General features: G+C 43.8%; 1 protein-coding gene across 1 annotated transcript in view; it reads left to right on the top strand.

The window, feature by feature from the left end:
* Positions 1-26,364, top strand: part of col4a4 (collagen, type IV, alpha 4) — a 52,410-nt gene that overhangs the window by 21,242 nt on the left and 4,804 nt on the right. Inside the window, exons 6-45 of the mRNA XM_085244518.1 lie at positions 219-263; positions 359-475; positions 2,255-2,323; positions 2,396-2,431; positions 2,536-2,598; positions 3,233-3,268; positions 3,379-3,420; positions 3,700-3,780; positions 3,952-3,996; positions 4,263-4,325; positions 4,435-4,479; positions 4,563-4,616; positions 5,153-5,213; positions 5,294-5,398; positions 6,332-6,487; positions 6,637-6,726; positions 8,686-8,846; positions 8,930-9,002; positions 9,095-9,201; positions 10,266-10,449; positions 11,484-11,552; positions 11,625-11,732; positions 11,826-11,894; positions 13,527-13,676; positions 14,020-14,181; positions 14,335-14,502; positions 14,708-14,851; positions 15,099-15,206; positions 15,660-15,838; positions 16,628-16,691; positions 16,776-16,850; positions 16,969-17,076; positions 17,159-17,266; positions 18,851-18,922; positions 21,696-21,824; positions 21,934-22,041; positions 22,340-22,495; positions 24,847-25,092; positions 25,307-25,423; positions 25,765-25,950. Of these exons, the coding sequence (XP_085100644.1) occupies positions 219-263; positions 359-475; positions 2,255-2,323; positions 2,396-2,431; positions 2,536-2,598; positions 3,233-3,268; positions 3,379-3,420; positions 3,700-3,780; positions 3,952-3,996; positions 4,263-4,325; positions 4,435-4,479; positions 4,563-4,616; positions 5,153-5,213; positions 5,294-5,398; positions 6,332-6,487; positions 6,637-6,726; positions 8,686-8,846; positions 8,930-9,002; positions 9,095-9,201; positions 10,266-10,449; positions 11,484-11,552; positions 11,625-11,732; positions 11,826-11,894; positions 13,527-13,676; positions 14,020-14,181; positions 14,335-14,502; positions 14,708-14,851; positions 15,099-15,206; positions 15,660-15,838; positions 16,628-16,691; positions 16,776-16,850; positions 16,969-17,076; positions 17,159-17,266; positions 18,851-18,922; positions 21,696-21,824; positions 21,934-22,041; positions 22,340-22,495; positions 24,847-25,092; positions 25,307-25,423; positions 25,765-25,950 (4,159 nt within the window). The remainder of the gene's footprint in view (positions 1-218; positions 264-358; positions 476-2,254; positions 2,324-2,395; positions 2,432-2,535; positions 2,599-3,232; positions 3,269-3,378; positions 3,421-3,699; positions 3,781-3,951; positions 3,997-4,262; positions 4,326-4,434; positions 4,480-4,562; positions 4,617-5,152; positions 5,214-5,293; positions 5,399-6,331; positions 6,488-6,636; positions 6,727-8,685; positions 8,847-8,929; positions 9,003-9,094; positions 9,202-10,265; positions 10,450-11,483; positions 11,553-11,624; positions 11,733-11,825; positions 11,895-13,526; positions 13,677-14,019; positions 14,182-14,334; positions 14,503-14,707; positions 14,852-15,098; positions 15,207-15,659; positions 15,839-16,627; positions 16,692-16,775; positions 16,851-16,968; positions 17,077-17,158; positions 17,267-18,850; positions 18,923-21,695; positions 21,825-21,933; positions 22,042-22,339; positions 22,496-24,846; positions 25,093-25,306; positions 25,424-25,764; positions 25,951-26,364) is intronic.

Here is a 26,364-nt window from a genome sequence, read left to right as displayed (position 1 = left end):
CTCGGTCAGCTGAGCACCTTCACTCAGAGACAACACCAGAGGAGCTTTACACATAGACCATCCAAACTGAAAACATAGTTTGCTTTGTAGTACACCCCTCTGAAGACGAAATACTGTTTCTGTTGTCTGACCAATCGGAGCTCTGTTAGGCCTCACATGGTATCTGAGGAGCTGTGTGGAGAACAGTTTAACCGTCTGCTTGTTGTTTACGGTTTCAGGGATCTCTTGGTGTTCCTGGTTTTCCAGGTTTGGATGGAGTTCCGGTAAGAAGCCCCGCCCCTCTCAGCCTCTTAGCTCAGTCAGCTGTGACCTAGTGATGTCCCGCTCTCGGCATCAGTTTATGTGTTTGTGTGTCCAGGGACACCCGGGACCTGCTGGAGGTCCAGGACATCCAGGTCTGGATGGATGTAATGGAACTAGAGGAGAGAAAGGGAAAGCTGGACTTCTGGGAGAACAAGGACGTGACGGAGAACTGGTCAGAAATGACAGTAACACTGATAGCAAACACTTCACTGTGGAGGGCAAGAAAGGCCACAGTAAAAATAATCAGAGCTGGAGAAACGTTCAGTTTTCCAGAATCCAGATTTTAGAGTCCTGAGAGAACAAGGACGAGGTTTTCTCGTCTTACACTGCTGTGAGCCTGTGTGTGGATAGTTGAGTGTGCTGCAGTACAGCGGGATGCAAACGTTAACCTTGTTCATAGTCATTATTTTCCTGTATAAATCGTTGTTACAATAAAAACTGTCAGTTAAATATATCATACAGGAGACGCACACAGTGATGTTTGAGAAGTGAAATGAAGTTTATTGGATTTAAAGTGTGCAAGAATTGTTTAAACAAAATCAGGCAGGTGCATAAATCTGTTGTCATTTTATTGATTCCAAACCTTCAGAACTAATTATTGGAACTCAAATTGTCTCGGTAAGCTCAGTGACCCCTGACCTACATGCACAGGTGAAAACAATAATGAGAAAGAGTATTTAAGGGGGTCAATTTAAGTTTCCCTCTTTTAATTTCCTCTGAAGTGTAGCAACACGGGGGTCTCAGAACAACTGTCAGATGACCTGAAGACAAAGACTGTTCAGCATCATGGTGGGAAGGACACAGAAAGCTGCCTCAGAGATTTAAGCCGTCTGTCTCCACAGTTAGGAGCATATTGAGACAATGGAAGACCACAGGCTCAGTTCAAGTTAAGGCTGGAAGTGTCAGACCGAGAAACATCTCAGACAGACAGAAGCGACGGTGAGAACAGTCAGAGTCGACCCACAGACCAGCACCAAAGACCTGCAACATCATGTTGCAGCAGATGGAACCATTCGGCGCACTTTACACAAGGAGATGCTGCATGTGAGAGTGATGCAGAGGAAGCCTTTGCTCCGCCCACAGCACAAACAGAGCTGCTTGAGGTTTGCTGAAGCACATTTGGACAAACCAGCTTCATTCTGGAATAAGCTGCTGTGGACTGATGAAACTAAAACTGAGTTATTTGGGCATAACAAGGAGCGCTATCCATGGAGGAAAAAGAGCACAGCATTCCCAGAAAAACACCTGCTGCCTCCAGTAAAATATGGTGGTGGTTCCATCATGCTGTGGGGCTGTGTGGCCAGTGCAGGGACTGGGAATCCTGTCAGAGTTGAGGGACACATGGATTCCACTCAGTATCAGCAGATTCTGGAGAATCGGAGACAAAGCTGAAGCTGCGCCGGGGCTGGATCTTTCAACAAGACAACGACCGAAACACTGCTCAAAATCCACTAAAGCTTTCATGCAGAGGAACAAGTACAACGTTCTGGAACGTTCATCTCAGCCCAGACCTGAATATTATTGAAACCTGTGCTGTGAGTTAAAGAGAGCTGTTGATGCTCGGAAGCCATCAAACCTGAATGAACGAGAGATGTTTAGTAAAGAGGAATCGTCCAAAATACCTTCAACCACAATCCAGACTCTCAGTGGAGCTCACAGGAAGCGTTTAGAGGCTGCAGAAGGCGGATCTGCTAAATATTGATTTCATCTCTTTTTTTGTGGAGCCCAAATTTATGCACCTGCCTGATTTTGTTTAAACAATTATTGCACACTTTCTGTAAATCCAATAAACTTGTGTCTCCTGTATGATATATTTAACTGATATTTTTTATTGTAACAACGATTTATACAGGAAAATAATGACTATTAACAAGGCTGCCCAAACCTTTGCCTCCCACTGTATCTTTGGTCCAGTACTATTTGACCATCGCTGTGGTGTTTAATTCTTCAGGGTTTTCCAGGACCGAAAGGATATCCAGGAGATCAGGCGGTGTATTTCATCCGTAACCCTGGAGTGACTGTAAGTACACTTGTACTGCTGCAGGTTAGGATCAGGATTTGGCTTATTAATCAAAGCTTTTCTGTTTGACAGGGAGATGCTGGGCCCAGTGGACATCCCGGTCTGTGGGTGAGTAAACAAACTGTCATGTGACACACATGCCAGCGGGTTTACAGGGAGGAAGCGTTCACTTGTAGTGGTCCTCCTTCAGGTTTCTGTCTGTCTGTCTGCAGGGTGAGCAGGGCCTCTCGGGATCGAAGGGAGCACTGGGTTCTCCAGGACCAAAAGGCCAAGACGTGAGTCACCACTTAACATTTACTGCTTGAAGAAAGTAATCTGGTGTCACGTGTTCAAGTTGAGGACAGTTAAAGGGACCTGGTCTCGGGTTTCTGCTGTTCCACGTTGGGGTTTTGAAGCACAGATATAACCTGTATGGGAGTCTTGATGCATGCTTGATCATCCAGTAAATGAACACTGCTCAAACTTCCCTGTCCAGGATGTTACGTCCTCATCATTGAAGGTCCACTGGCCTGACGAGGTGGCTCTTCTGTGTTGTAGCCAGAGGTTGTTTGGTTTCCCTGATGTATAAATCCTGCACTTAATCGCGTACACTATGTTACTCTGTTTGTGTCGGGGACCCGATCCTTGGGGTGGACACATTTTTGGCGCAGCGTGTTTTGGGGTTTAAAAGCCACAGAGACGCCGTGTTTAGAAAAACTGCGCCTCAGCTCCCTGTATGGAGCCAGACTGGGTGTTGCAGGGGCTCAAAAACTTCAAGTTATAACGTTTTTGGCTTTACATTATGTCTCTCCATTAAAATTAAGCTACACAAGAAGTTGGAGACTGTTTTTTGTACAACTTACAAATTCAGCTGAGAAACAAAGAATTATTTTATTAATTGCAATAATGAAGTCTTTGCTGTCTGTGCAGGGCGTACCTGGAAGCCCGGGTTCTCGAGGTCCACCCGTAAGTAATGTGCACGTAGTAGAGGCTAGCATTGTGAATACCGTCAGAGTAATTTGAAAGACTGCGTTTTCTGACCTTTTATTTCAGAATTTGTTGTTTGTGCATTTCAGGGGGAAAGAGGTCGATCTCTGCCTGGACAGAAAGGAGATGAGGTACAACCACGCCCCCTTTCTTTTAACTGAATCAGCAGCTCGTGAACAGCCTGTCGCGCGAGGCAATGGCGCTGTGCAAAAGTCACATTAGATTAGTCGTTTGGGGCAGAGCTCTGTCACATTCTTCTGTTTGACTGATTTACCTTCTGTTTTCATTTCACTGCAAACTGTATAAATTGCACTTCACCATTGACAATTACTGCAGTAATAGAGCAGCAAGAGCAACGCATCAGTACTGTGTAGTATGTGCCGTGCTGTAGCAGTTTGTGTGGTCCACAGGGGGATCAGGGTTTGCAGGGACCTCCGGGGCCCTTTGAGTATGTTGACCCTCCCGAAGACCTCTACATCAAAGGAGACAAAGTAGGTGGAGCCTCACTCTGTTACAGCCTATCAGATGGCACATTTAAGGGGACTTCCTGTTTTCTGTTAAACTTTAAATAGCAAATGTTGCAAATGTTGATTTCTGATATCTCTTGTTGTTGGGAGGCTTTGCTCTCGGTTTTCTCACGCTGGATATGTTGGATATTTCAGGGCTCCCGGGGGGTTAAAGGAGTCTGTGGAATTGACGGACAGCTGGTAGGTTAAATATCTTATTTAGGAACTTGAAGTTCTCTTTGTTGTTCGATTCTTGGGCACCAGGCTCACTTGAAGGTTAGGATTCTCCCGATTTATGGAGTTCAGGACTATCGCTCATCCTGAAAATTGTCATCTGTAATCTCGTGTTTGAAGGATACTCAGCTGCCGTTTTTAAACCCCACTTGGTTGTTGTGCCCCACATCTCCAAATATCATTTTAGTAGCACTGTTACTGATCAGATATTTTTTATTGAATTGTGGTCTCAGGGTCTGAATGGGTCACCTGGGATGGAAGGGGAGAAGGGGATTTTGGGGCTTCCTGGACCAAGGGTAAGATGTGCGATCAATATTAAGCAGTTTTAATCAGACTATAGACTTTAATTAGACTTGAGATGTCATCAATCTTTGAGGTATTGATGCTGAACGAACTGTGTTTCAGGGACTCCCTGGACAACCTGGTCTGCGTGGGAACAAAGGAGTTAAGGTTGGTCAAAGCAGAAGATTCCTGTTTCTACTTCTGTGCTGTTCCTCGGATCATCAGGTCTGGTTTTTCTTTGGTGTTTTCAGGGAATCCAAGGAAGCTCAGGACTCCCAGGTCTGATTGGACGAAATGGTCCTAAGGTCAGTCTGTTTCCTGTATATTTTATGTCACTGTGGATAAAAGCAAAGCTTCCCATCCATCCCAACTAAACACTAGGAACCAGGGAACAAGGAGCACAGAGCATTGTAGCACACCACGACAAAGGGCGAGAGAAGGCTCGGAAAATGTATGCAAAAGGTAACGAGGGCAAAACGAGCAGGAAGTTAACCAGAAGACCAGTAAAATGGTCCACAGACAGGTGCAGCGTCTGCATCACTGAAATTCATCCATCGTGAAAAGGACTCTGAGATTCTTGAAGTCCTACACTTTGAGCAGTTATCTGTCCATGACCTCGGACGTCTGATCTCTACCGCGCAGCTGCAGACCTCCCCGCTACGGGGTCACCCCCTGGCCAGCAGAGCCAGATCAGCAGTAAAAACCAGCACTGAAACCTTTCACCCATTCACAGACGTAGATGTTCTGTTACTAGAAGCTGTGAACCCGATGATCTGGTTAGTATCATGTAAACAAAATGACCTCAGTAAAGATAAAGCTGTCGTGTTCTGTGTGTTCTCAGGGCGAAAGGGGAGATCCCGGGCCTCCAGGCAACCCCCGGGAGGAAGACATCACGTACACCGGTATGGATCAATGCACCAATCAATCAGCTCTTTCACAATTCTTCTTCTCTGGTGTCCAATGACTACTTTATGTCTTCTAGGTCAAGTTGGGGATCCCGGGTCACCCGGCCCGCACGGCCTTAATGGAGACAGGGGGCGGATGGGAATACCCGGCCCCCCAGGACCGCCTGGCAGATCAATAGTTGGTGAGTACCTGCATATTTTACTGTTTCTGTAGCAATGTGAGCTGGCAAACATCTCAGCACAGCGCGATGACACAGGTGAAACATCTTTATATGATGGAAAAATACGCTATCACTGAGTATTGGAGATCTTTCCTGACAGATATAAATCATCATCAGAAAAACCGTCTGGCATAAAGTTCTGTCAAATCAAAAAAGGGAAAGCTTCCTGCTGTGGATAAAGGAGCAGAGTCTGGGTCAGAGGGTGGGTGAGGTGGTGCTTCCTACCTGATGTTCAAATGGTCTCAAACTTTAAAATCATATCGGAGAGTTTTTTAAGATTTTACGCGCTATTACGAGTTTGTGTAGTCAGATTACAAATGGGATGAGACCACAACGTTGGGTCATTATCTACCACTTTGGGGGGTTTAATGATGATGAAGTTGGCGAGGTGGTCTGAGACTCATGAGGCCAGATTTAAGGTGGTAGCAGCCTGATGTAAGGCAGTATGAGGTTGCTGTGGTGAGATTATTTGAAGAAGTCAGCTTCTTGTTAATTTCAGTTGCTGAACACATCTACATAATGCACATGTCTTCATCCTGTCTCGTCCACAATACTCTGACTCGTAACTTGAAGCTGGTATTCAATACCCTCTGCACAATCCACTTCTTCTAGTTTTATATCTCCTGGAGATTTTTTATATTCTTATAAATGCACCATGGGGGGCTTGGGGTGAAACGGCATTTCGGTGCGCTGTACACTGCATATACTGGACAATAAAGACCTCGACTCTTGAATCTTGAATGAATCTTAAAGTTGAGCTACGGTGATTCAAGTGTCATGGTTAGATTTAAGGTGGTATGAACTTGATTAGAGGCAGCATAGCGGTGCTGTGGTAAGAAGGATGTTTTCTGCTCATGTTTAAGGTAGTATGATAGTTTTTGTTGTTTTCTTCAGGACTGCCGGGAGTTGTAGGTCAGAAGGGAGTTCCAGGATGCAAGGGGGTCAGAGGAGATCCAGGTCAGATCTCTACAGAGAAACCCACACCTGGAGAACCTGGAAAACCAGGGCGCCGTGGATTCAGAGGACATAAAGGACAGCAAGGTGTTCCAGGTACCAGACAACAGTGTTTGTCTCTTAGTGTTGTACACCTGTAGGTGCCTGCAGGGTCAGACTGCAGATATTAACAGCAGGTATGGGATGTGTCACTGTCCCAGTTGATTTTTTTTCTCAATAATCTGACTTCCTGTTTGTCTTTAAAGGTACCTACTGTCTCCCTGGAGCCTCAGGACCACGTGGGGACCCAGGTGTGCTCGGACCCACGGGGTTTCAGGGCTCACTGGGAATTAAAGGTCAGTTGTTGGAGACATTGACTGAAATTGTGACTTTTACACCAGTTAAAGGTTTAGAGGGTGGAAGACTGATGAGCTGCTTTTAACCTTAATGTGAAATATGTGCACACTCAGGCCACGTCACATTACCACAGTTTGCGTTTGCTAAATGGGGAAAGAAGAGATTAAAAAGATGAACAATGCTTTTGGCTTTTGTCCCACGATCAGTCAACAGTTTTGTTACGGTACCAACACCCCTGTCCACATTATGCTACGTGAATCGTGCAGCGGTCATTTTATAAACATCAACTGACGAAGTAATTTAAAAAAGGCAATCTGACCTTTTAATGCCAGAAACCAAAGGTATCATCACCATGCTAAAGTCATCACTAGCTGTTTCCTTTAGGTTCTCATTGTACTTTATCCAGATAAGTTTTATTGGATGAAACTTCTGGCTAATGCTAACTTACCAGCTAACCATTTCCAGCTATGAAGAGCATAACCTTAACTTGCTTCCTCACTCATGTTGTTGCTGTGAAGCCTTAGACGGTACGTAGATTTAGCTTTGAGATGTCACCCACTGGTGTGTTAACCCTTTAAAGCCGGTCAGAGCGGGCACGCTCCATTTTGCGCAACTACTTTTAAATCCCAGTAGCTCTGCAACCATGTAAGTTAGCGCAATAATTTTCTTTGCATATGAAACCGGAGGAGTTGTACTTACATCTTATGCCATCAGCTTGTCCTCGGTCACGGTTTCCTTCCACATAAAGCTTTGCAAAAACTGCATAAAAAGCACTTGCAGCAACAAAAACATAATATTCCAGAAACACGCTTTGCCGATCCGATCAGCTGTTCGTAACACTTCCTACATTGGCGACGTCCGCCATGACCTGCCCGAAACCGGAAGTGACGTCATTTTTGCGGAAATGTCGTTTCTTTTTACCATCAGGGCCTCATGAGCCTATACTGGTGTTTTTAAAAGTTATCTTTGACTTTATGACTTTCTGTGTCGTTTCTGGGATGCTGAGGACTCATATTGCACTGCTGGAAATAGTTTATTTTGATGCACATGCTGTTTTTTTGCAAATTTGCAGTATAATATTTATTTTCGTTTTTCCTGCAGTATATAAAAATTGGTGTATTTCAAAAATAAAACTATGAAGACACTCAAAATAAATTTCCTGTGGTGGGAAACTATTTTGTGCAACTTTTTTGTATTTACAGTAGACATATATGTTAACAAAACAAAAACGATTTTCAATTTTTCTGTAGTTTATTGCACTTTTTTGAAATTTATGTAATTACTATGCACTTAATGCATACATATTATTAAAATATAGACTGTAATGCTTGTATTGATGTATAGCAACTTGAAATGCTCCCAGAAATTTCGCTACAGCATGTAAAAATATAATATAAGCTCTGGCGGACTTGGTTCTATGGTAGGTCTTAAAGGGTTAAGACTTCAGCTGAGGACTTCACGGTCTCCAGCACTCGTCGTATTCTGATTGATCTATCGATCTGTGGCTGACTGACTGATTGTGAAACCGCACGCTGTGGCTAACAAATTGTGACTGAGGTATTAACCAATGAGCATGCTCCTAAATAACCTTCCTCTCTTATTCTAAGAATGAGCATAATTTATAAAAACAGACTTAATGTTTTGTTCAAAATGACCTCAAGAGTGAGTTTGGAAATGTGTACTAACGTCTTCAAAGCGAGGGGGCAGAGGGCACTTTTCCCATACACTTCAATACAACTGGAAGTCTTTTGCAGTAACAGGTGTCGCCACCTTCAGCTGTGTCCGTCTGTTATACTGTCTATAGCGAAGACATCCTATGTTGGCCTTAAGTAGAGTCCATGTTGCCCGGACAGCCAGTCGTAGTGACGTTATTAATCAATCAGATCGTTTTGCTAATGTTTGCTGGAAGTGCTCAATAAGGGTTAGAGATCGATCGAACCCTAATTTCTGTGTTTTAGGTAGTTGTGGCAGCTGTTCTTGTGGCCTTCCTCTTGTACTAAGAGGTGCACCTGGCCCTAAGGGTGACTTGGGATTTCCAGGCTTCCAAGGATCCTCTGGACCCACAGGTCCTCGGGGAGAGTACGGTGTTCCCGGAGACACAGGAGAGACTGGTGAGCAGGTAAAGCAACTGAGCAACAAGGTCAGAGGTCATCTGAGCAGCCACCACTGCTCTGTTTATTTGACTGATTGCTTTGTTTACAGGGTCGGGCCGGATTGCCGGGTGTCAAAGGCTTTAAAGGACAGAAAGGAGATTTAACAGTGGAGGATATCGAAGGTGAGTCCCAGTCTGTGCAGCTGTCTCCCAGCACACTTATTATTGACAGTAACATCAACATAACCTCCTGTGAATGTTGCTCCTGTCTCCAGGTGAGAAGGGAAACAAGGGACAGCGGGGCCCTGCAGGCAGACAAGGGTTCCCAGGAAGAAGAGGACAGACTGGGCCCTCAGGGGTCCCTGGAAATCCCGGTTTCCAGGTCAGTCGGGTTAGAAGATAGGAGGAATGAGGATTGGAAGATGTTGTTCAAGACGGGAAAGAGCGAAATATGAGAAGCAATAATGTGAAAGAGTTTCTCAGCAAGTAGTTTCTGTTTCAGATGTAATGAGATGATGTTCACATTACAGCTCACTGATCATGTCTGCGCCGCTTTTCCTTTTGAACGAATGTTTATCAGAATCCTCCGATGGTCAGTTTAAGAACATGTTTCCTGATTGCAGTCCTGTGACAAATTAAGTGGATCCTTGTTGCTTTTATAGGAATTAAGAGAAGTAAATGGCAGCCAGGTGCTGCTGATCAAACGCACCGGTTAACTGATACTTACCAATCGTGAGCATCGTTATAAAAGCAGAATCTTCTAGCAGCTAGTCCGAAGCATTCAGGTGTGCGTTAACAGAAAGCAAAGGAAAGACGTCAGCAGTGATCTTACAGACTAAACTGTTGCTCCAACCTAGGAGAGGTTATACAGCTATTTTCAAACAAGTCCATCATTCTGCAGTGAGAAAGATTATTTACAAGAGGGAAACATTAAGACAATTTTCTCAGTGATGGATGTTCCAGCAAGTTCATCCCAAGATCGGACCATTCGATGCTCAAAGAAACGACAGAAACCTAAGAGCTTTGCCTCACATTCTGAGACACTACAGGCCTCGTTTTCAATTTTAAAGTTCATGACAGCACAGATGGAAAAAGACTGAACAAGTTTGGCTTGTTTGGAAGAGTTTACAGGAGAAAGCCTGTGGACTAAGTGGACTATGAGCTCCTCTGTATACCAACGTAGTCTAGAGTCAAATGTGAGGCCATCTATCCCGAAGCTGAAGCTTGGACCAAACTGGGGCATCAACGGGACAATGATCACAACTGTATGCCAGAAAACACACTGACACCACATCTGTTATATCCATGAATCTGTTTATAACTTAAAGTTGAGCGCTGAGAAATGTGGATGACAAACAGTGAGATAATCAGAATGTCCCTGTTTTGCAGTTGTCCTGCCATCAGTCATGCTGTTCTGTCTCTTGACCTCAATTTGTCTGTTCTTAGGGGGAGAGTTTTTTCAGCTTCCCTGGAGAAAGGGGCCTCAGAGGAACTACAGGGTTAAAGGGATATTTAGGACCTCCAGGTCCCAGAGGACCAGATGCAGATGGAGCTGTGGGAGAACGTGGACTCCTTGGGGATCCAGGACCTACTGGATCCTGTGGCCCCCCGGGGTTAAAGGGGGTTAAAGGTAAGAATCGTTGTTACGAAAAACGTTTGGTTCTCACTTTCTGTGGATTTTACCAGAGTTTTGCAGCTGAATCCATATATACGGTTCTGTTTTCATAGGACTGACCTGAACATTTATAACACCTGTCCTCTTAACATCTGTCAGTGCTGACTCCTTTTAAGGTCTAAGTCCGGGTTTGAGTAGAGTATGTTTCTCAAACAGGATGATAACGTAACATCCGTTGGTCATCTGTGACTCATCGTTTAGGGCAGGGGTGGGGCAGGATGTGTCCTTGATCCATCACAGCTGATTTAAATGGCCAAATGACCTCCTCAACATATCTTGAAGTTCTCCAGAGGCCTGGAAATGAACTAATCATTTGATTTAGATGTGCTAATGCAGGGTGAGATCTAGAACCTGCAGGACACCGGCCCTCGAGGCCTGGAGTTGGACACCCCTGGTTGAGGGTTTGAGATTGGTTTTGTTTTAGAATAAAACACTTGATACAGGCAAATTTAGGAAACTAGATTGAAGTTTCAGACATTTCTGCTTTTGAATTATTCTATTGAACGTGTTTCCAGGGCAGCACGGTGGCGTGTTGGTTCCACCCCCTGACTCTGACCTGGTCTGTGTGGACTTTGCATGCTCTCCCTGCGTCTGTGTGGGTTCTTTCCGGGTTCTCCGACACGCAGTTAGTTAGGTTAGGTTAACTGGTGAATCTAAATTACCTGTAAGTGTGTTTGTCCTGTGTCAGGCTGGTGACCTGTCCAGGGTGTACCCTGCCTCTCGCCCCTCTTGTTTTTCCATTTAGGTTTTCCAAACAGGCAGAAATGAAATAAAAAGGAGTCAACTTGAAACCTGTGGGTGTTTACGGTGACGGCCTGAACTCAATATTTTGGAGAAAACCAAACTTAATCTGAAAATACAATTAAATATAAATGAGTTGAGGGTTTTCTTCAGCACTGAGTACTTGTGAAGTTCATAGGAACACTTTCATTAACTTTTTTAGCCAAAACCTTCTAACTGGTGTCTACTTAACCCTCCTCTTCCTCCAGGTGACGCTCCACCCTTTAGACCCATAAGACCAGGTGCCCCTGGAGAGAAGGGAGACCCTGGAAGTGCAGGTAAATTTGATCTGTAACATCTTTATGTTTGCCTGTTTACAGTACTTCCTACTCACCTCTCTCACCTTTCAGGCTACACAGGTTCCCAGGGTTCTCCAGGTTTTCCTGGTGGCATTGGGTCAGATGGACCTAAAGGAGACAATGGGAAGGATGGACTTCCTGGAATACCTGGGAAACAAGGTACCCAAGCAAACCTTCCGCTTCTGTATCTTCGCCTGTAGGTTACATGAGCAGAAGAGTTACCTTTAATTATTTCCCCTCCTCCTCCTGTAGGACCTCAGGGTGTCACTGGAGATTATGGAGATGAAGGACCTGAAGGCTTCAATTATGATGGAGATCCAGGTAAGTTCCACAATGCATCAGCACAAACCAGATCTGGTTGATGCTCTGGCTGGTCTGGATACCAATGAATTCTGGAGCAGCTTGTTTCACATCCAACTGTGATCTTGAACTTTGTTCGCCTGGCTGTGGAGGATCTCCAGAAAGTATCCTGAGCGTTAATAGTCAGTTTTCACTGGGAACCACATGGCATATTCTGGAAGCCGAATGAGTTTGTTCCGCAGGAAAAGAGATAAACCTCATCATTCTCAACAGGGCCTGGTTCCTCAATCAACTTAAATTCCCAATTAACTCTAGGATGAACTTCTACGTACCTTCTACAAGGTTAGTTTACAAAACTCTGGGAAGCAAACGAATTCACAGAGATGTCAGAAATTCCTTCAGAAATCTGCCCCGACCAGAAGGAACTCTTCCAGCCTTTCTGTTTTCACTGCTGTGCAGCAACGACCAGCAGAATAATTTGAACAGCTTCAATGGCCGAAAATTAGAGGCTTACTGGTAGGAGTGGGTTTAAAAGATCGATTTCCCCATTCAAATTCTCGATTTTAGTGTGAATAAGGTGAATAAATATCAATTCATTAAATCCTGAATTGATTTTTAAATATAAATGTAGTTTGCCAGAAGTGGCAGCATCTCATCTTGAAGCTCACAAAACTATTTCAACAACAGATAAAACGGCTAAAAAGAGAAGCAGATAAACGGATTCTGCACAAAGATGTAAACGCAGAGCGTGGATCGTCCACAGACGCCGTCGGCGCTGAGAGTCGACGGCTCACAGATCCTGAAGCTGCAGGTTTCGTCACTCTGACCAACACTGACTGAACCAGCAGCAAAAGAAGATCAAACTGCGCTTCACGTTTGATAACCATGCTCATGAGCTCCCTCTGACTTTGGCTGCTGTACTTCCTGCACAGCTCTCTCTCTCTCAGCACTCAGAGACCAGTTTACCATCAAATCTCTGCTTCCTGCATTATTCTCTGTTTATTAGCCACCAGTCTGCTGCTGTGTTCAGTGCTGTCGGCCTCTGACAGCAAAGCCTCGTCTCTGCTGTTCAAACTGAACGAATGGAAACAAATGACTGCTCAGCTGTGTCTGTAATCAAACCTCATCAGGTCATGTTCACATGTTGATTCATGGTTTGCTTCAGTTTTTGATCGACTGCAGAATATTTTTAAGGTTTTCTGCTATAAAAAGCCAGAACAGGAAAACCTGCTTCATGTTTCTCTGTTGGATCCTCAGTTACACCTGCTGTGATGCTCACACCTCTGATGAAGTCTCAGTGTCAGCTTTGGTTTATACACAGATATGAAACATGGATGTGTGCTGATAAATCTTTCTAATAATAATATTTATGTCTGAGTTAAAACTTAATTGAATCGAGAACTTGTGATTCAGAATTGAATCAGTTGTAAAAATCAGTGATGTCCTGCTGGCTCCGTGTTTCTGTCTAGTTTCTAACTTTTAAAAAGTGCTCGTTTTAAGTTGCACCCAGTAAAGTCTAAGTCGTGACTGTGATAAGCATCCTAATCTACAATTCCTTACTCTGTTACTTACCTCTGTGGTGGCAGAAGGTTTGGACTTTAAACCCAAACCATTATGAGCTGTTTCCAGACTGTTTAACTTTATGTGCACCAGGCTCTCCGGGACTTCGAGGCTCTGCAGGTCTCAGCGGACCAACAGGAGACTCTGCTTTTGGGCTCCCAGGCTCTATTGGCTTTCCAGGGACACGGGGCCCTCAAGGACCCAAAGGAGTGCCTGGCGACCCCGGCCAACATGGTCTACCAGGTGATTTACATCTCCGGCTAATTGTACTGATCCACGAGATCGTGCTCTGGGAGGTCCATTTACTTTGTATTTTCTGTTTTGCATCACAATTTTCTGTGTACAAGATAGCGAGATAAACTATGCTGTGGTTTTACTGCGTGTAAACATATCCCTACCATGTTTAGAATAAAAGCACCAGTCTTGATAACAGCATTTTTAGCTCACCAGTGCATTTTGGTTAAGGTTCAGTTAGCATCCAGCCATTTGTATAAACTCTTCAGCTGTTTGCAAAACCCAAATTACAACTGGTGGATGATGCTGAGTTAAAGAAAGGACACTTGAATCTTTTCTTGTTTTTGTACAGGCATCGGTGGTCTCCATGGATGTCGTGGAGCAAAGGGTCAGAAAGGAGATGATGGAGCCCCCGGTATAACTGGCTGCTCAGGACCCACATCGAACCGATGTGATCCAGGAAAACCTGGTACCATGGGCCAGTCGGGCTTTCCGGGATCTATTGGAGCCCAAGGTAAACAAGCTCACTTTATTCACCCGGCAGCTTTTAATGTTATTAGGTTTCACTTAACTTTAGTTTCTTTGGTTATTTTGCTTTTTATCTTTGACAAATGTTTTTTATCACAGTAGTTCCAGTAAGTTCTGACTATGATGTCATCACTTTCAGGTATTTTTGGGGATAAAGGGGAGATCGGCAGCGTTGGTTCTGAAGGAATTGGCCGCAAAGGCTCTGTGGGTGCATCAGGACTTCCAGGTGTCCGTGGAAAGCCTGGTTGTCAGGGCCCCCCTGGACTCAATGGAAGCTCGGGACTTCAGGGCACTGGTGGTCCAAAAGGTGAGTCGTACATATATCCTAACCACAGACTGATTAAGACACTTGTTTTATACATGTACGATTTCATCACAGGTTTAAAAAGATCGTAAAGATCCTGCTCATTTGATCTATGACCTCACTAAATATTATGCTTATGGCCTCAGGCTCTAGTTCCAAGTCTTATTGAATAAAACATGATCACGAGACAAATTTTGACATGTTTAAGGTCTGACTGGACCCCGGGGCTGGGAGGGGGTGCCTGGGAACCCTGGAGAGCCTGGTGTCCCCGGAGATCCAGGCATGACTGGAGAGAGAGGGTTCAACGGACGAGATGGTGGTCAAGGAATCGAAGGGCCAAAAGGACAGAAGGGTAGACTGATACAGAGTGATACACTACAATGCTACTGCAGTACCATTACCACATATCTTTACAGTAACATTACAACCAATTGCCACAATTCTACCACAGCACTGTTACTGTGTTCCTAAAGATTACTGCTATTACTGTAAACATGCATTAAGTGAGACTTCCTGTCATTTATGAGGAAACATGGATGTTGACGATCCAGCTAATTCGAGCTCACCTTTTTAAAACATTTCCCGCGTGTCCCCTGCAGGCTTTCAAGGTCCAACAGGCCCTCCAGGACCAACCAACTACATCCGCATTAAAGGAAAGACAGGAGACCCAGGACATCCCTCCACTGTTGGATTTACTGGACCTCGAGGTCAGAATGATACTTTGTTGCCAAGCGGCAGTATCGTGGCCTGGATTAAGCACTAATTGATCAGAAAGTGGAAGGTCACCTGAAAGACTTAGAGTTAGACATAGATGCCACTCACCAAAACTGGAGCTCAGACTTCTTGGATGGTCGGTTAGTACAATTAAGTGCACAACAGCCATATTATTGGTCGGATAATTGGATTTAAAAAATCCCCCAAAAGGCTCCGTCAGCTCAAACAGTCCAGAGGTCCAGTTAATAAAGAACTCTTAGTGCAGTTGTTATGAAGGAGGAAATTATGGACAGAAACCAAAACACGTTGGGTATCGGTTAATTCTTTACTTATCTCAATAAAGAGCGTGGAATCTTCATTTCCCACGATGCTTTGGAGGTTCTGTGTGACAGATCGACTTTGTCCGCACTGAACTTTCTGATTTCCAACATTTTTTTTCACTACAGGAAGCAAAGGTATGCAGGGAGCAGCAGGCAAGCCAGGGCATCCAGGGTGCGACGGACCCCCGGGCATTGTAGGACCCCCCGGGCCCCCTGGACCCTGTGGCAAACAGGGGCCTGCGGGACTCCCGGGACTGAAGGGGTTTGAAGGATACTGTGGCTTTCCCGGAAGCGTTGGAGATCCAGTAAGGCAGCTGAAGACATCACTCGACTGACCCAAATTAAAAGCTTGATGAAGAAAGTTGCAGAAGCTGCCCTTTATCTCGATCGCCATTTGTGGTGCATGTGAAAGCATTTTGTAGTCATTCATCAGACTTGCTGTGTACTTGCACCTCGGGAGTCATGGTTAACATCCTTAGGCTGTTTGTACCTTCGCCTTTTTATTAAAGAACCAGATATCCAGATGTTTCTCGTATACATTGATGATTTAGGGCCCAAGCCATGCTGCCATCTGGGCCAACCAGGGTCACCTAAGAGGATAATAACATGGATAAAAAGTCAACTACAGCAACTTTTTCTTCTGTATGAAAGAATCAGAATGTTTGGATGCTCTCAGCTGCGACTCAGGATATTCAAGCCCAGCCAGGAGGAAACTGTTTTTAAATGATTTTTTATGTTTACGTATTTATGTTTCTGAGCTGCTCACAATCATAGGTGAAGATAAATCTGGTAAATCAAAAGCTTTACCTCAGGCCTCGGTTCTCCTCCTGTGGTCCAGTACAGTGCCTACATTACTGCTAACATTCCAGCAAATAACTTTATAGTTAAACTCTATTGTTTGGGGTAGCAAATGACTGAAAAGGCCATTTAGTTTACAATAAATACTTGGGAAATTAGCAAAAAGAGCACTCTTTGCCTTGAAGTGGTCCTTGAAGTGGTGCACAGTAAGCTTTTCAGTTTAAGACTTTGATTTGCTCAAAAAATGTTCAGAAAGAGTTGCAGGAAATATTGATCTGTTAATTTTGCGATTGCAGGGTGACAAAGGATGCTCAGGGAAACCTGGTGAGCCTGGTCCCCCAGGATGTAAAGGTCCCAAAGGTACAAGGTCACCCAGTCATGGTAATGTTTTTCATGTGTTCCTTTGTTGTGCAGGCTGTAGTGAAGAGTGTGCTTGTGTTTCAGGTAATAAAGGGGAGTCTGTTGGTTGCCCTGGTCCAAATGGAGAAAGGGGGCCTCGTGGAGACAAGGGGCACCTAGGTGATGATCTGTTTCTGGCTGTGCAGCGTGAAGTTTGATGTTTGAGTTAAAAGTAACCAGAGTAAGGAAAAAACAGGAGAATGAATCAGGTGTTAATTCCTGTTTCTCTTCCTCTCAGGACCTCCTGGATCTCCTGGAGATCCGGGAGGGTTGGGTTTTACTGGGGCTTCAGGAGAGAAAGGATCCAAAGGAGAGAAAGGACACCATGGAAACATCGGTCCTGGAGGTACATAGATGTATTTTCAGTGATAAAGAGTGTATAACTCATTGGTTATCCATGACCTTATTAAAACTGTTTTCTCTGTCAGGTGTGATTGGGCCCCCAGGTCCCAGGGGTCAACCAGGTACTCCAGGTATTGAAGGTAAAAGTGGGGGTGATGGTCCTCCAGGACACGAAGGCTACCGAGGACTCAAAGGTTAGAACCTACTTTAAAGTCAGTTACTTTACAATTTCAAGTAACGAGGATTAAAGGACGGTTAATCTGGAGCCTTTAGTTTTTTTAACATGCGTCAGGTTGCTGATTCGGCGCTTCAGAGGTCGAGATAGAGACTGTTCAGATCAAATTTCAGCTGTAAATCAAGTCTTTCTTCAGCTTTAGCTTTAGCTTTAGCTTGAAATGGTACGAAGGGAAAAGTGGTGAACTGCCAGAGGTTAAAAAAAAACGAAGGTTACCCAAAGCTGAAAAATGATGTACATTTCAGAATTATGGAGGTTGATCAAGTCTTGAAAGCTGATGCTACCAACTAACTCCAGCTACAGCCCCCTCTGTCTGCATAAAGCAGTGCTGGACACACTGTGGTAGCATTCACTCGTCAGCATCAGCTGAACAGTACTGTACTGCAGAAAGTAGTGTGATGCTACAAAAACGGTGAGAAAAAGGAAATTAACAAGAGAGACAGACCATCATAGAAATGCAGGTCTGTCCTACAGAGAGACTGCAAAGAAAGTCAAGGTGTCAGCGAGTCCAGTTTCCTTCAGCATCAAAGGCTCAGAAACAAACTGACAGGAAGAGGTCTGCAGACCCACAGACACGAATGAATCAGACACACGTTTCTGAGACTTAACAGCTGTGTGACGGCGGCTCACAGGACAACAGCTTCAAGAAGCGAAATAGTGGTCGTAGTGAGCAAGTCTCAGTTTCAGCTGTGAAGAGAAGACTTCGAGCTGCAGGTTTGACGGGACGAGCTCCAGAAAGAAAGCCAGACGTCAGAATGAGACAAAGAGGCTGTCTGGGCCACGATTAGACTACTGAAGGCTGGAAGAAGGTTTTATGGACTGATGAATCAAATATGAAATCTTTGGTTCATCACGCAGGATCTTTGTACGCTGTCGAGTAGGTGAAAGGATGGTACCAGTGTGTAGCATGGAGCATGGAGGAGGAAGAGTGACGGTCTGGGGCTGTTTTATCGAGCTGGTTTGGGATGAACTGGACAGAAGAGTGAAAGCAAAACAACCTGCAAGCCACCATCATGGGACCTTCTGCTACAGATGTGGGACAATATTTGATGTCTATTGTAGAAAGACCACGGGTGTGTTCAGCTGTTAGATCTGAACTTATTTACACCAAAATTGAATATTTTGGTGTAAATAAGCCAAAGTGTGATGTCCACATATGTGGACGCCAGGTCCTAGGAGGTTAAGGCATGTGGAGCATGAAGTCACCAAACTCCAGCCACCTTCAGCTCTTCACTATAGAAACTCCAACGAGCTGTTCCTCTGCAGCAGAAAAATAAGTATCAGGCTAGTTTCACGAGGCTCTGTAGGTTGTTAGGCGGGCTTTTTCTAACAGCAAAGAAAGAACATTTTTGTTTCTAAATGTGCTACAGGTATTTTAAAAACACAAGAACAATGAATTTAGATACAGCATTTTAGAGAGTTTTGCACGAATTGTACTGACTGTAGCAAAAAAAGAGGAAACAAAAAGAAATATCCACAGACATTGTGGGTCCCTCAGATCTGCAGAAACAGTGTGTGAGATGGTTTGGTTTTGTGGTGCCAGGTCCTCCTGGACCGCTGGGACTTCATGGACTGGACGGACTGAAAGGAGAGAAGGGGGCCACTGGGACCAGAGGTACACACACACACACACACACACACACACACACACACACACACCAATTCAATTTTATTTATATAGCGCCAAATCACAACAACAGTCGCCTCAAGGTCTTTATATTAAGGTAGTAATGTCGACCCTACAATAACACATACAGAGGAAAACCCAACAATCATATGACCCCCTATGAGCAGCACTTTGGCAACAGTGGGAAGGAAAAACTCCCTTTTAACAGGAAGAAACCTCCAGCAGAACCAGGCTCAGGTGCGAGAAGGAAGACAGGATAAAGACATGCTGTGGAAGAGAGACAGAGGTTAATAACAGATATGATTCAATGCAGAGAGGTCTGTTAACACATAGTGAGCGAGAAAGGTGACTGGAAAGGAAAAATTCAATGCATCATGGGAATCCCCGGCAGCCTACGTCTATTGCAGCATAACTAAGGGAGGATTCAGGGTCACCTGGTCCAGCCCTAACTATATGCTTTAGCAAAAAGGAAAGTTTGAAGCCTAATCTTGAAAGTAGAGATAGTGTCTGTCTCCTGAATCCAAACTGGAAGCTGGTTCCACAGAAGAGGGGCCTGAAAACTGAAGGCTCTGCCTCCCATTCTACTTTTAAATACTCTAGGAACAACAAGTAGGCCTGCAGAGCGAGAGCGAAGTGCTCTAATAGGGTGATATGGTACTACAAGGTCATTAAGATAAGATGGGGCCTGATTATTTAAGACCTTGTATGTGAGGAGCAGGATTTTGAATTCTGGATTTAACAGGAAGCCAAAACAGGAGAAATCTGCTCTCTCTTTCTAGTCCCTGTCAGGACTCTTGCTGCAGCATTTTGGATCAGCTGAAGGCTTTTCAGGGAGTTTTTTGGACTTCCTGATAATAATGAATTACAGTCGTCCAGCCTGGAAGTAATAAATGCATGAACTAGTTTTTCAGCGTCACTCTGAGACAGGATATTTCTAACTTTAGAGATGTTGCACAAATGGAAGAAAGCAGTCTTACATATTTGTTTAATATGTGCGTTGAAGGACATGTCCTGGTCAAAAATGACTCCAAGGTTCCTCACAGTGTTACTGGAGGCCGAGGTAATGCCATCCAGAGGAAGAATCCAGACAATCCTGCAATTTAACTAACTGGTGTGTTTCATACTCCAACAAAGTAATATATTAACATTTTACACAGAACATTTTTCTTTACAATGCAATAATGCAGTATGTGACATTACTTTGTTTTTTCCCTAAAATGGTCCCCGTACCCCCCACCCCCATAAATGAAAGCATTCCTCTGCAGATGATCACAGATCAGCCTATAATTAGAGATCCATTCAAAGACAGCTGGGTCAAGCTGAATAAAAAATGTTGTTGAGGTGGTCGTTTTCAACATTTACATGGGTGTTAAAATCACCCACAATATTTATTTTACCTGAGCTGAGCGTCGCATTCAACAGAAACTCTGAGTAAGGCCCAGGTGAATGATAGATAACAAAGGATAAAACTGGTCTCCAGCTAGGGTAACCAAGGCTAAGAGTCAACCCTACGTGTGATGTCCACATATGTGGATGCCAGGTACTAGGAGGTTAATAAACTGGAGAGCAAGATTGCTGCCACTTCTCCTCTTGGGCAGGTCCGTTGAGCATTTTAACAGTTATTATTCTCATTATTATTATTATTATTCTCATTTAAAGTAACATTTTCCTCCCGTAGTAACCAGTTCTCTGCTAGCTCTTCTAAATCAATATCTTGATCAATTATTAAATAGTTTTCTGATACGGATTTAGAAAAGAGAGACCTAATGTTTAATATTTTCACTGTGTTACTCTTTGGTTCAGATGTGGATACTGTATTGTTCTTTCTTTGTAATTGTTTATGTTTAAGTTGTTTGTTTCTGGTTTTTAGTTTGTTTTTTGTCTTTTTGGAAGCTGACACAGTCTCTATGGAGATGGGTTTTTGGGGGGGTAGCAGGAGGAGAGAAGCTGCAGAGAGGCGTGTAAGACTGCAACTCTGCTTCCTGGTCCCAACTCTGGATGGTCATATTTTGGGGGGTTTAATAAATTTGTCCATATTTCTAGAAATGAGAGCTGCTCCATCCAAAGTGGGATGGATGCCGTCTCTCCTAACAAGACCAGGTTTCCTCCAGAAGGTTTGCCAATTATCTATGAAGCCCACATCGTTTCTGGGACACCACTCAGACAGCCAGCAATTTAAGGAGAACATGCGGCTAAACATGTCACTCCTGGTCTGATTGGGGAGGGGGCCAGAGAAAACTACATTGTTTTGGCAAAGTTACACACGATTACATATTATTGTTGGTAAGTTCTGGTTCAGGCAACCAGGTGTCGCTGCTGTCAATGTGAATTATAATTTCACCAAATCTGTTTATTCTTAGCCAACAGTTTCACGTTTCCTTCAGTGTTTCCTGCTCTGGGCTCTGGATCAATGATGGCCACTGGAGCCTCTCGCTTCACATTTCTAAGAACACTAAGAAAAGTTCTGCATGTTCGTGTTGTTGTAATGTCGTCTGGTATATTATTAGATTAAATCTATAAAGTTGTGTAAAAAAATTAACTTATCCTGGCAGAGTTGGGGTTCAAAATTCTGACTGGGTTTAGTTCAGAAAGGTACAGATTTTGTTTTAGAGATCTTGACCAAAGGTCCACCTGCAGAGCAGAATATAGCTGTTGTTATTGTGAACTTACTAATGATTATGAGACATTAATTCTCCTCATAGATCTTAAAATTACTTTCTATAAATTCTATAACACATTTTCATTTGGTCTGTTTTTTCAGGTCGGGGCTTTCCAGGTGTTGAAGGTTCCTTGGGTCCACCAGGAGATAAAGGTCCTCCAGGGCATCAAGGTCTTTGCGGCACATCTCAACCTGGACCACCAGGATACAAAGGCCCCGTCGGAACCAAAGGTCTGTACCAATATGATGATCTCTTGCTGAATTGCTGAATATGTAAATCTAAAAATCCTACCTTATCCTTTATTCTTGGTCAGTTATACGCCTCTCTGTGCTATTGTAGGGCCTCCAGGTAAATGTGGACCTCCAGGTAAACTTGGACCAGACTGCAAAACTCCTATCAAAGGGCCCTGTGGAGATCCTGGCTGTCCAGGCCAAGATGGAGAGCCAGGTCAGACTTGAGACTAACTTTTTAAAATCAGCCATGTCATTATAACCTAAACATTTCTTAATAGGTTATAGAAAGGTTCACGATTATCCAGCAATTTTCATGTTTTTGGCATTTTGTAACAGAAGATTTATACGGCCTAAATGCATGTAAGAGATTTGAAAGGTAACATCTTCTAGTTTATGAAATTATACTCATTCAGTGGCTAAAATGCTTCTTAGCCCTAGTTAATATTCAGTTTTATTTAAATTTAAGTGACAGATCATGCTGGATGACCTCTGACACGGGACTGATGTTTCAGGGAGTCTTGGTGAGATCGGGGATCCTGGTCAAAACCCTCCAATTCGTGGGGATATTGGGGACAATGGTAACGTGGGATTCCAAGGGCCAAAGGGACCAAGAGGATGCCCAGGACATATAGGAACACAAGGTTGCACTGGATACCCAGGACAGAAAGGTTAGAGTCCAACAAAAACAACACAACAAAAATGATGCTGACACTTATTCTGTTGGTCACAATTCACTTGACAACCTGACAGATCTCAGTTGTGGGTTACATGAACGTGTGCGGTGTGGGAATACATTAGCTGGTATATTATTAAGTGAATATCTTGATTGACCCTATTACTGAAAAAAACAACTAAAAGTGATCTTCATTAGATGACAGATGATGGTTGGGTTACAAAGGGACAACTGATAACTGTTTGTGGAGATCATAGCATTTCTACTCGTTGGTGTGGAGCTGTAAGTCATCTTTTGTCAGTCCTTCAACAACAAAATTCTGAGTGTTGCATTTCTGCTGAAATGATAAATTCAGACTTTATTCAAACTTTAAAACACTGTGATGCTGAGAAAACCACCAGTGGATGCATTTTATCCTCTTTTTCAGTTTGTGCTTAAAAACTACAACAAAGAACCAAGAAAAGGACCTAAACTCTGAATGTAGCTTTCTAACTTCATCGTGTTTGGCCAAGAATGTTACGGCCGGGTAGCTGGTGGGATGTGAACACAAAAGCAGAACGCACAGGACGTGGCCGATGAAACTGCCACAATAAAGAAAATAAGCAACAACATTAACAGAACAAGAACTAACAAAACCTAAACTGGGAAAAACTAAAAAATGAAACCTGAAAGTGCTGACGACACGAACCATGAACGTGAAACAGAGAACTCAACAGTGAACAGATGGAGACAGAGGACTTAAATACACAGATGAGTAACAAGGGAAGTGGAAACGCATGGGAAACACAGCTGACACAAATGAACAGGACGACACAGGGGAAGCAAAAATAAACACACTGAACATGGAACGCGGACTGTCAAAATAAAACAGGAAACATAGTGAGATGTAGACTGTGGCAACACGAGCTAGACATGACAGGCTGGAGAAACATACAAGCATGCAGACACGGGAGACATGGAACCAACCACAGGGAGGGAAACATGTAAACAGGAAGGAGACGAGACACCTCGACCAGTCAACATGGACTCAAATCTAACTAAACATAATAACAAATACAAAGATAAACTTGATACTAAATAACAGACAACTAACACATTATAACTCAAAAAACATTAAGCCCAAAAGGTGGGCCAAAGCACCCAGGACCATGACAAAGAAGGCAGTTATACTGTTACCGTTATTTAAATCTTTACAACACAACTGTTGTTATTTAGAATAGTTCTTGTGTTTGAGACTGTCATGGTCCTGAGTCTGAGGACTCAGTGTTTTGTGTTCCTTATGCTTTTGTTCATTCCGAGTGTGTATTCTGTTGTGATTTTGCCATTTGTTAGGTTTCTGTTCTTTGCCTGCCTGCTTCCACTTCTCTGTGTTCCCTCTGTCTGTCCATGGTGTTATTGTGTCTGCTCATGAGTCTGCCTGTCAAGTTCAGTGTCCGGTCTGGTTCTCTGTGTCTGTTAGTTTCCTGTTTTATTCTGAAAGTTCATGTCTCATGTCAGTGTGTTCAGTTTTACCTCTCCCCTGTCTCGTTAGCCTTATTGCTCCCAGCTGTGTCTCCCTCCTGTGGCCCATTCCCTGATTACTCCCCGTGTATTTAAGCCCTGTGTTTTCCTCTGCTCTCTGTCGCGTCGTCTGTTTAACTCCATGTCAGTCTGCATTATTCTGTTACCTGGTATTCATTCTGCGTCTCTCTGCCATCTCTCTTTGTGCATTTCGCTCCTCCTCCCGTGAGTGTCTGGTTTAAGTTTTGTTCTTTAGTTTTCCCAGTTTAGGTTGGTTTACTCCCCGCTCTGCTCTTCCTGTTTTGTCACTTTATCACCTCTGCAAATAAATTTTCACTCGCACCCCAGTCAGTGCCTGCATCTTGGATCCTTTTCTCAATTCACCACACGACTGCTGTGCAGCCGTGACAGAGACAAACATAATTTTAAGGTAATGGTCCTTTAAACTAAAATAAAATAAAATAATTTTAAAATGGATTTCTTACCAGAAGTGATGACATCCCTAAAAAATCGTGGCCCGTGGTTAAGCTACAAGTTTAAACTGAAATCCAAAACACAGCATCATATTACGAAAGAACTTGAAAGACTGAACAGACAACAGTGGCTTAAACATCCACATGCAGCTCTGAGTGAAAAGGTGTCATTACACAGAGATTAATGCATAGCTCGGTTTTTGTGCTCCCCACATGAAGGTAAAGGGTCATTGTGGTAATTCTGAGGGCTGAAAAAACTGAATGTCAACAGATAGAAACTTTTGGATGGAAACACACTGGGTACTACAGAGCTGTTGTGTATTTTTTATGTCATGCTCACTTAGATAACACGTCTGTGAATTTGTGTGATCAGGTATGAGAGGCGATAGTGGTTTGTTGGGAATACCTGGCCCTCGAGGTTGTAAGGGTGTTCCTGGTCACTGTGGATCTCCAGGACTTCCTGGATCTCCTGGAGATCATGGACCAAAAGGGGAAAAGGGTGACACCTTAGATCCTGAACTCATATCACCTCCAAAGGGTCCTCCTGGAGAAACTGGCTCAACTGGTCAATTTGGACATCCTGGCCTGAATGGAGAACAAGGCCCATGTGGTCCTAAAGGTGAGAAAGGGCAGAACTCTCATAATCATATCAGAATCTTATCTTACAAAAACCTCTGATTGTTAGATTTGACTGTAGTCATCCCAAAAAGTAATCATTATAAAGACTAGCTTCCTGGAGGTGAGGTTTCAAAATAAAACCTTCTGATGTCAAATTAACATCAGATCTAATGTCAGTGTAGCTGACTGTTGTGATGCTTGATGACCTGTTTCAGGTGATAAGGGAGATTATGGACCTCAGGGATGTAAAGGCTGCGATGGAGCCCCTGGTCTAAAAGGAGACAAAGGAGAGCCAGGCCTGCCAGGAGAGAGTGGAGTAGTGGGACAGAAAGGTGAGACCTCTCCCTGTCTGACTTTTACCACATTTCTACTGAAGCAGTTTAAGGAACCTTTGCTGGTCTAAAACCAAGAACAACATGATTCAGGAACTGGGGCTGTGTTAAAGAAGGCCAGTCGCTTTCTTTCCAAGCTCCTTAAACTGCCATCACCTGGATGACTGAGAACCTACTCGGACTGGGACTGTCATAACCAACAAGACCAGCTCAAATCTGCTTTGACTGCCAACAACACCACAGAGCTGTTGTAGCTTCTAGATAGGCTCAACTAAGCAAAAGCCAAAGTGTGGACACGGGCGTTTGTAACATCACTTACTGTTATGGTCTTTGGGTCGTAGGTAACCGTGGTCCAGAAGGTGAAAAGGGTTCTCATGGACCAACCAAAGAACTGAACTTGGGCTTGTTGGTGATGCACAGTCAAAGTGCAAACACTCCCAGGTGTCCAGGCAACATGAACACCCTGTGGGAAGGATTCAGTCTGCTGTATCTGGAAGGCCAGGAGCGGGCACACACTCAGGACTTGGGTAAGTACATATTTATAAATCCCACAGCAAACTCTTATTCCAGAACCGCTCAGTGCAGGATGTTCCCAGGCGTTACTTTCTTGTGACTCACCTTTGGCCCAGTAAACAGTTTCTCCTCAAACATCTCATTAGACCAGGATAAGGGAATGAACACCAGCTTAACTTTATCGAGGCCATTTGAACCAAATATGTTGCATTAGTTTGGAATTAATTTGTTTCTAGGATCACATTGGTTTATTAAGATTTAAAAATAAGTGTGAAACAACTTCCAAAAAAAGAGTTTAAGTGGGTGTTTTGTTGTCACATGTTGGGACATCAACATCTCCTTCGTCGGGCAGAAAGATAGTGCAGAGCTTTCTCCTCTAAGTTTTGTCCTTTAGTTTGTTCTTGAAGATCATGTGTTTCGAGGTCTAA

This window comes from Mchenga conophoros, linkage group LG14 (genome assembly GCF_057382185.1).
Source record: "Mchenga conophoros isolate Kocher_MC1m ecotype Shallow Benthic linkage group LG14, M_conophoros_male_GT1.1, whole genome shotgun sequence".
NCBI classification, from domain to species: Eukaryota; Metazoa; Chordata; class Actinopteri; order Cichliformes; family Cichlidae; genus Mchenga; species Mchenga conophoros.
The sequence above is the reverse complement of the archived record's forward strand: the minus strand, read 5'-3'. Positions and strand labels throughout refer to the sequence as shown.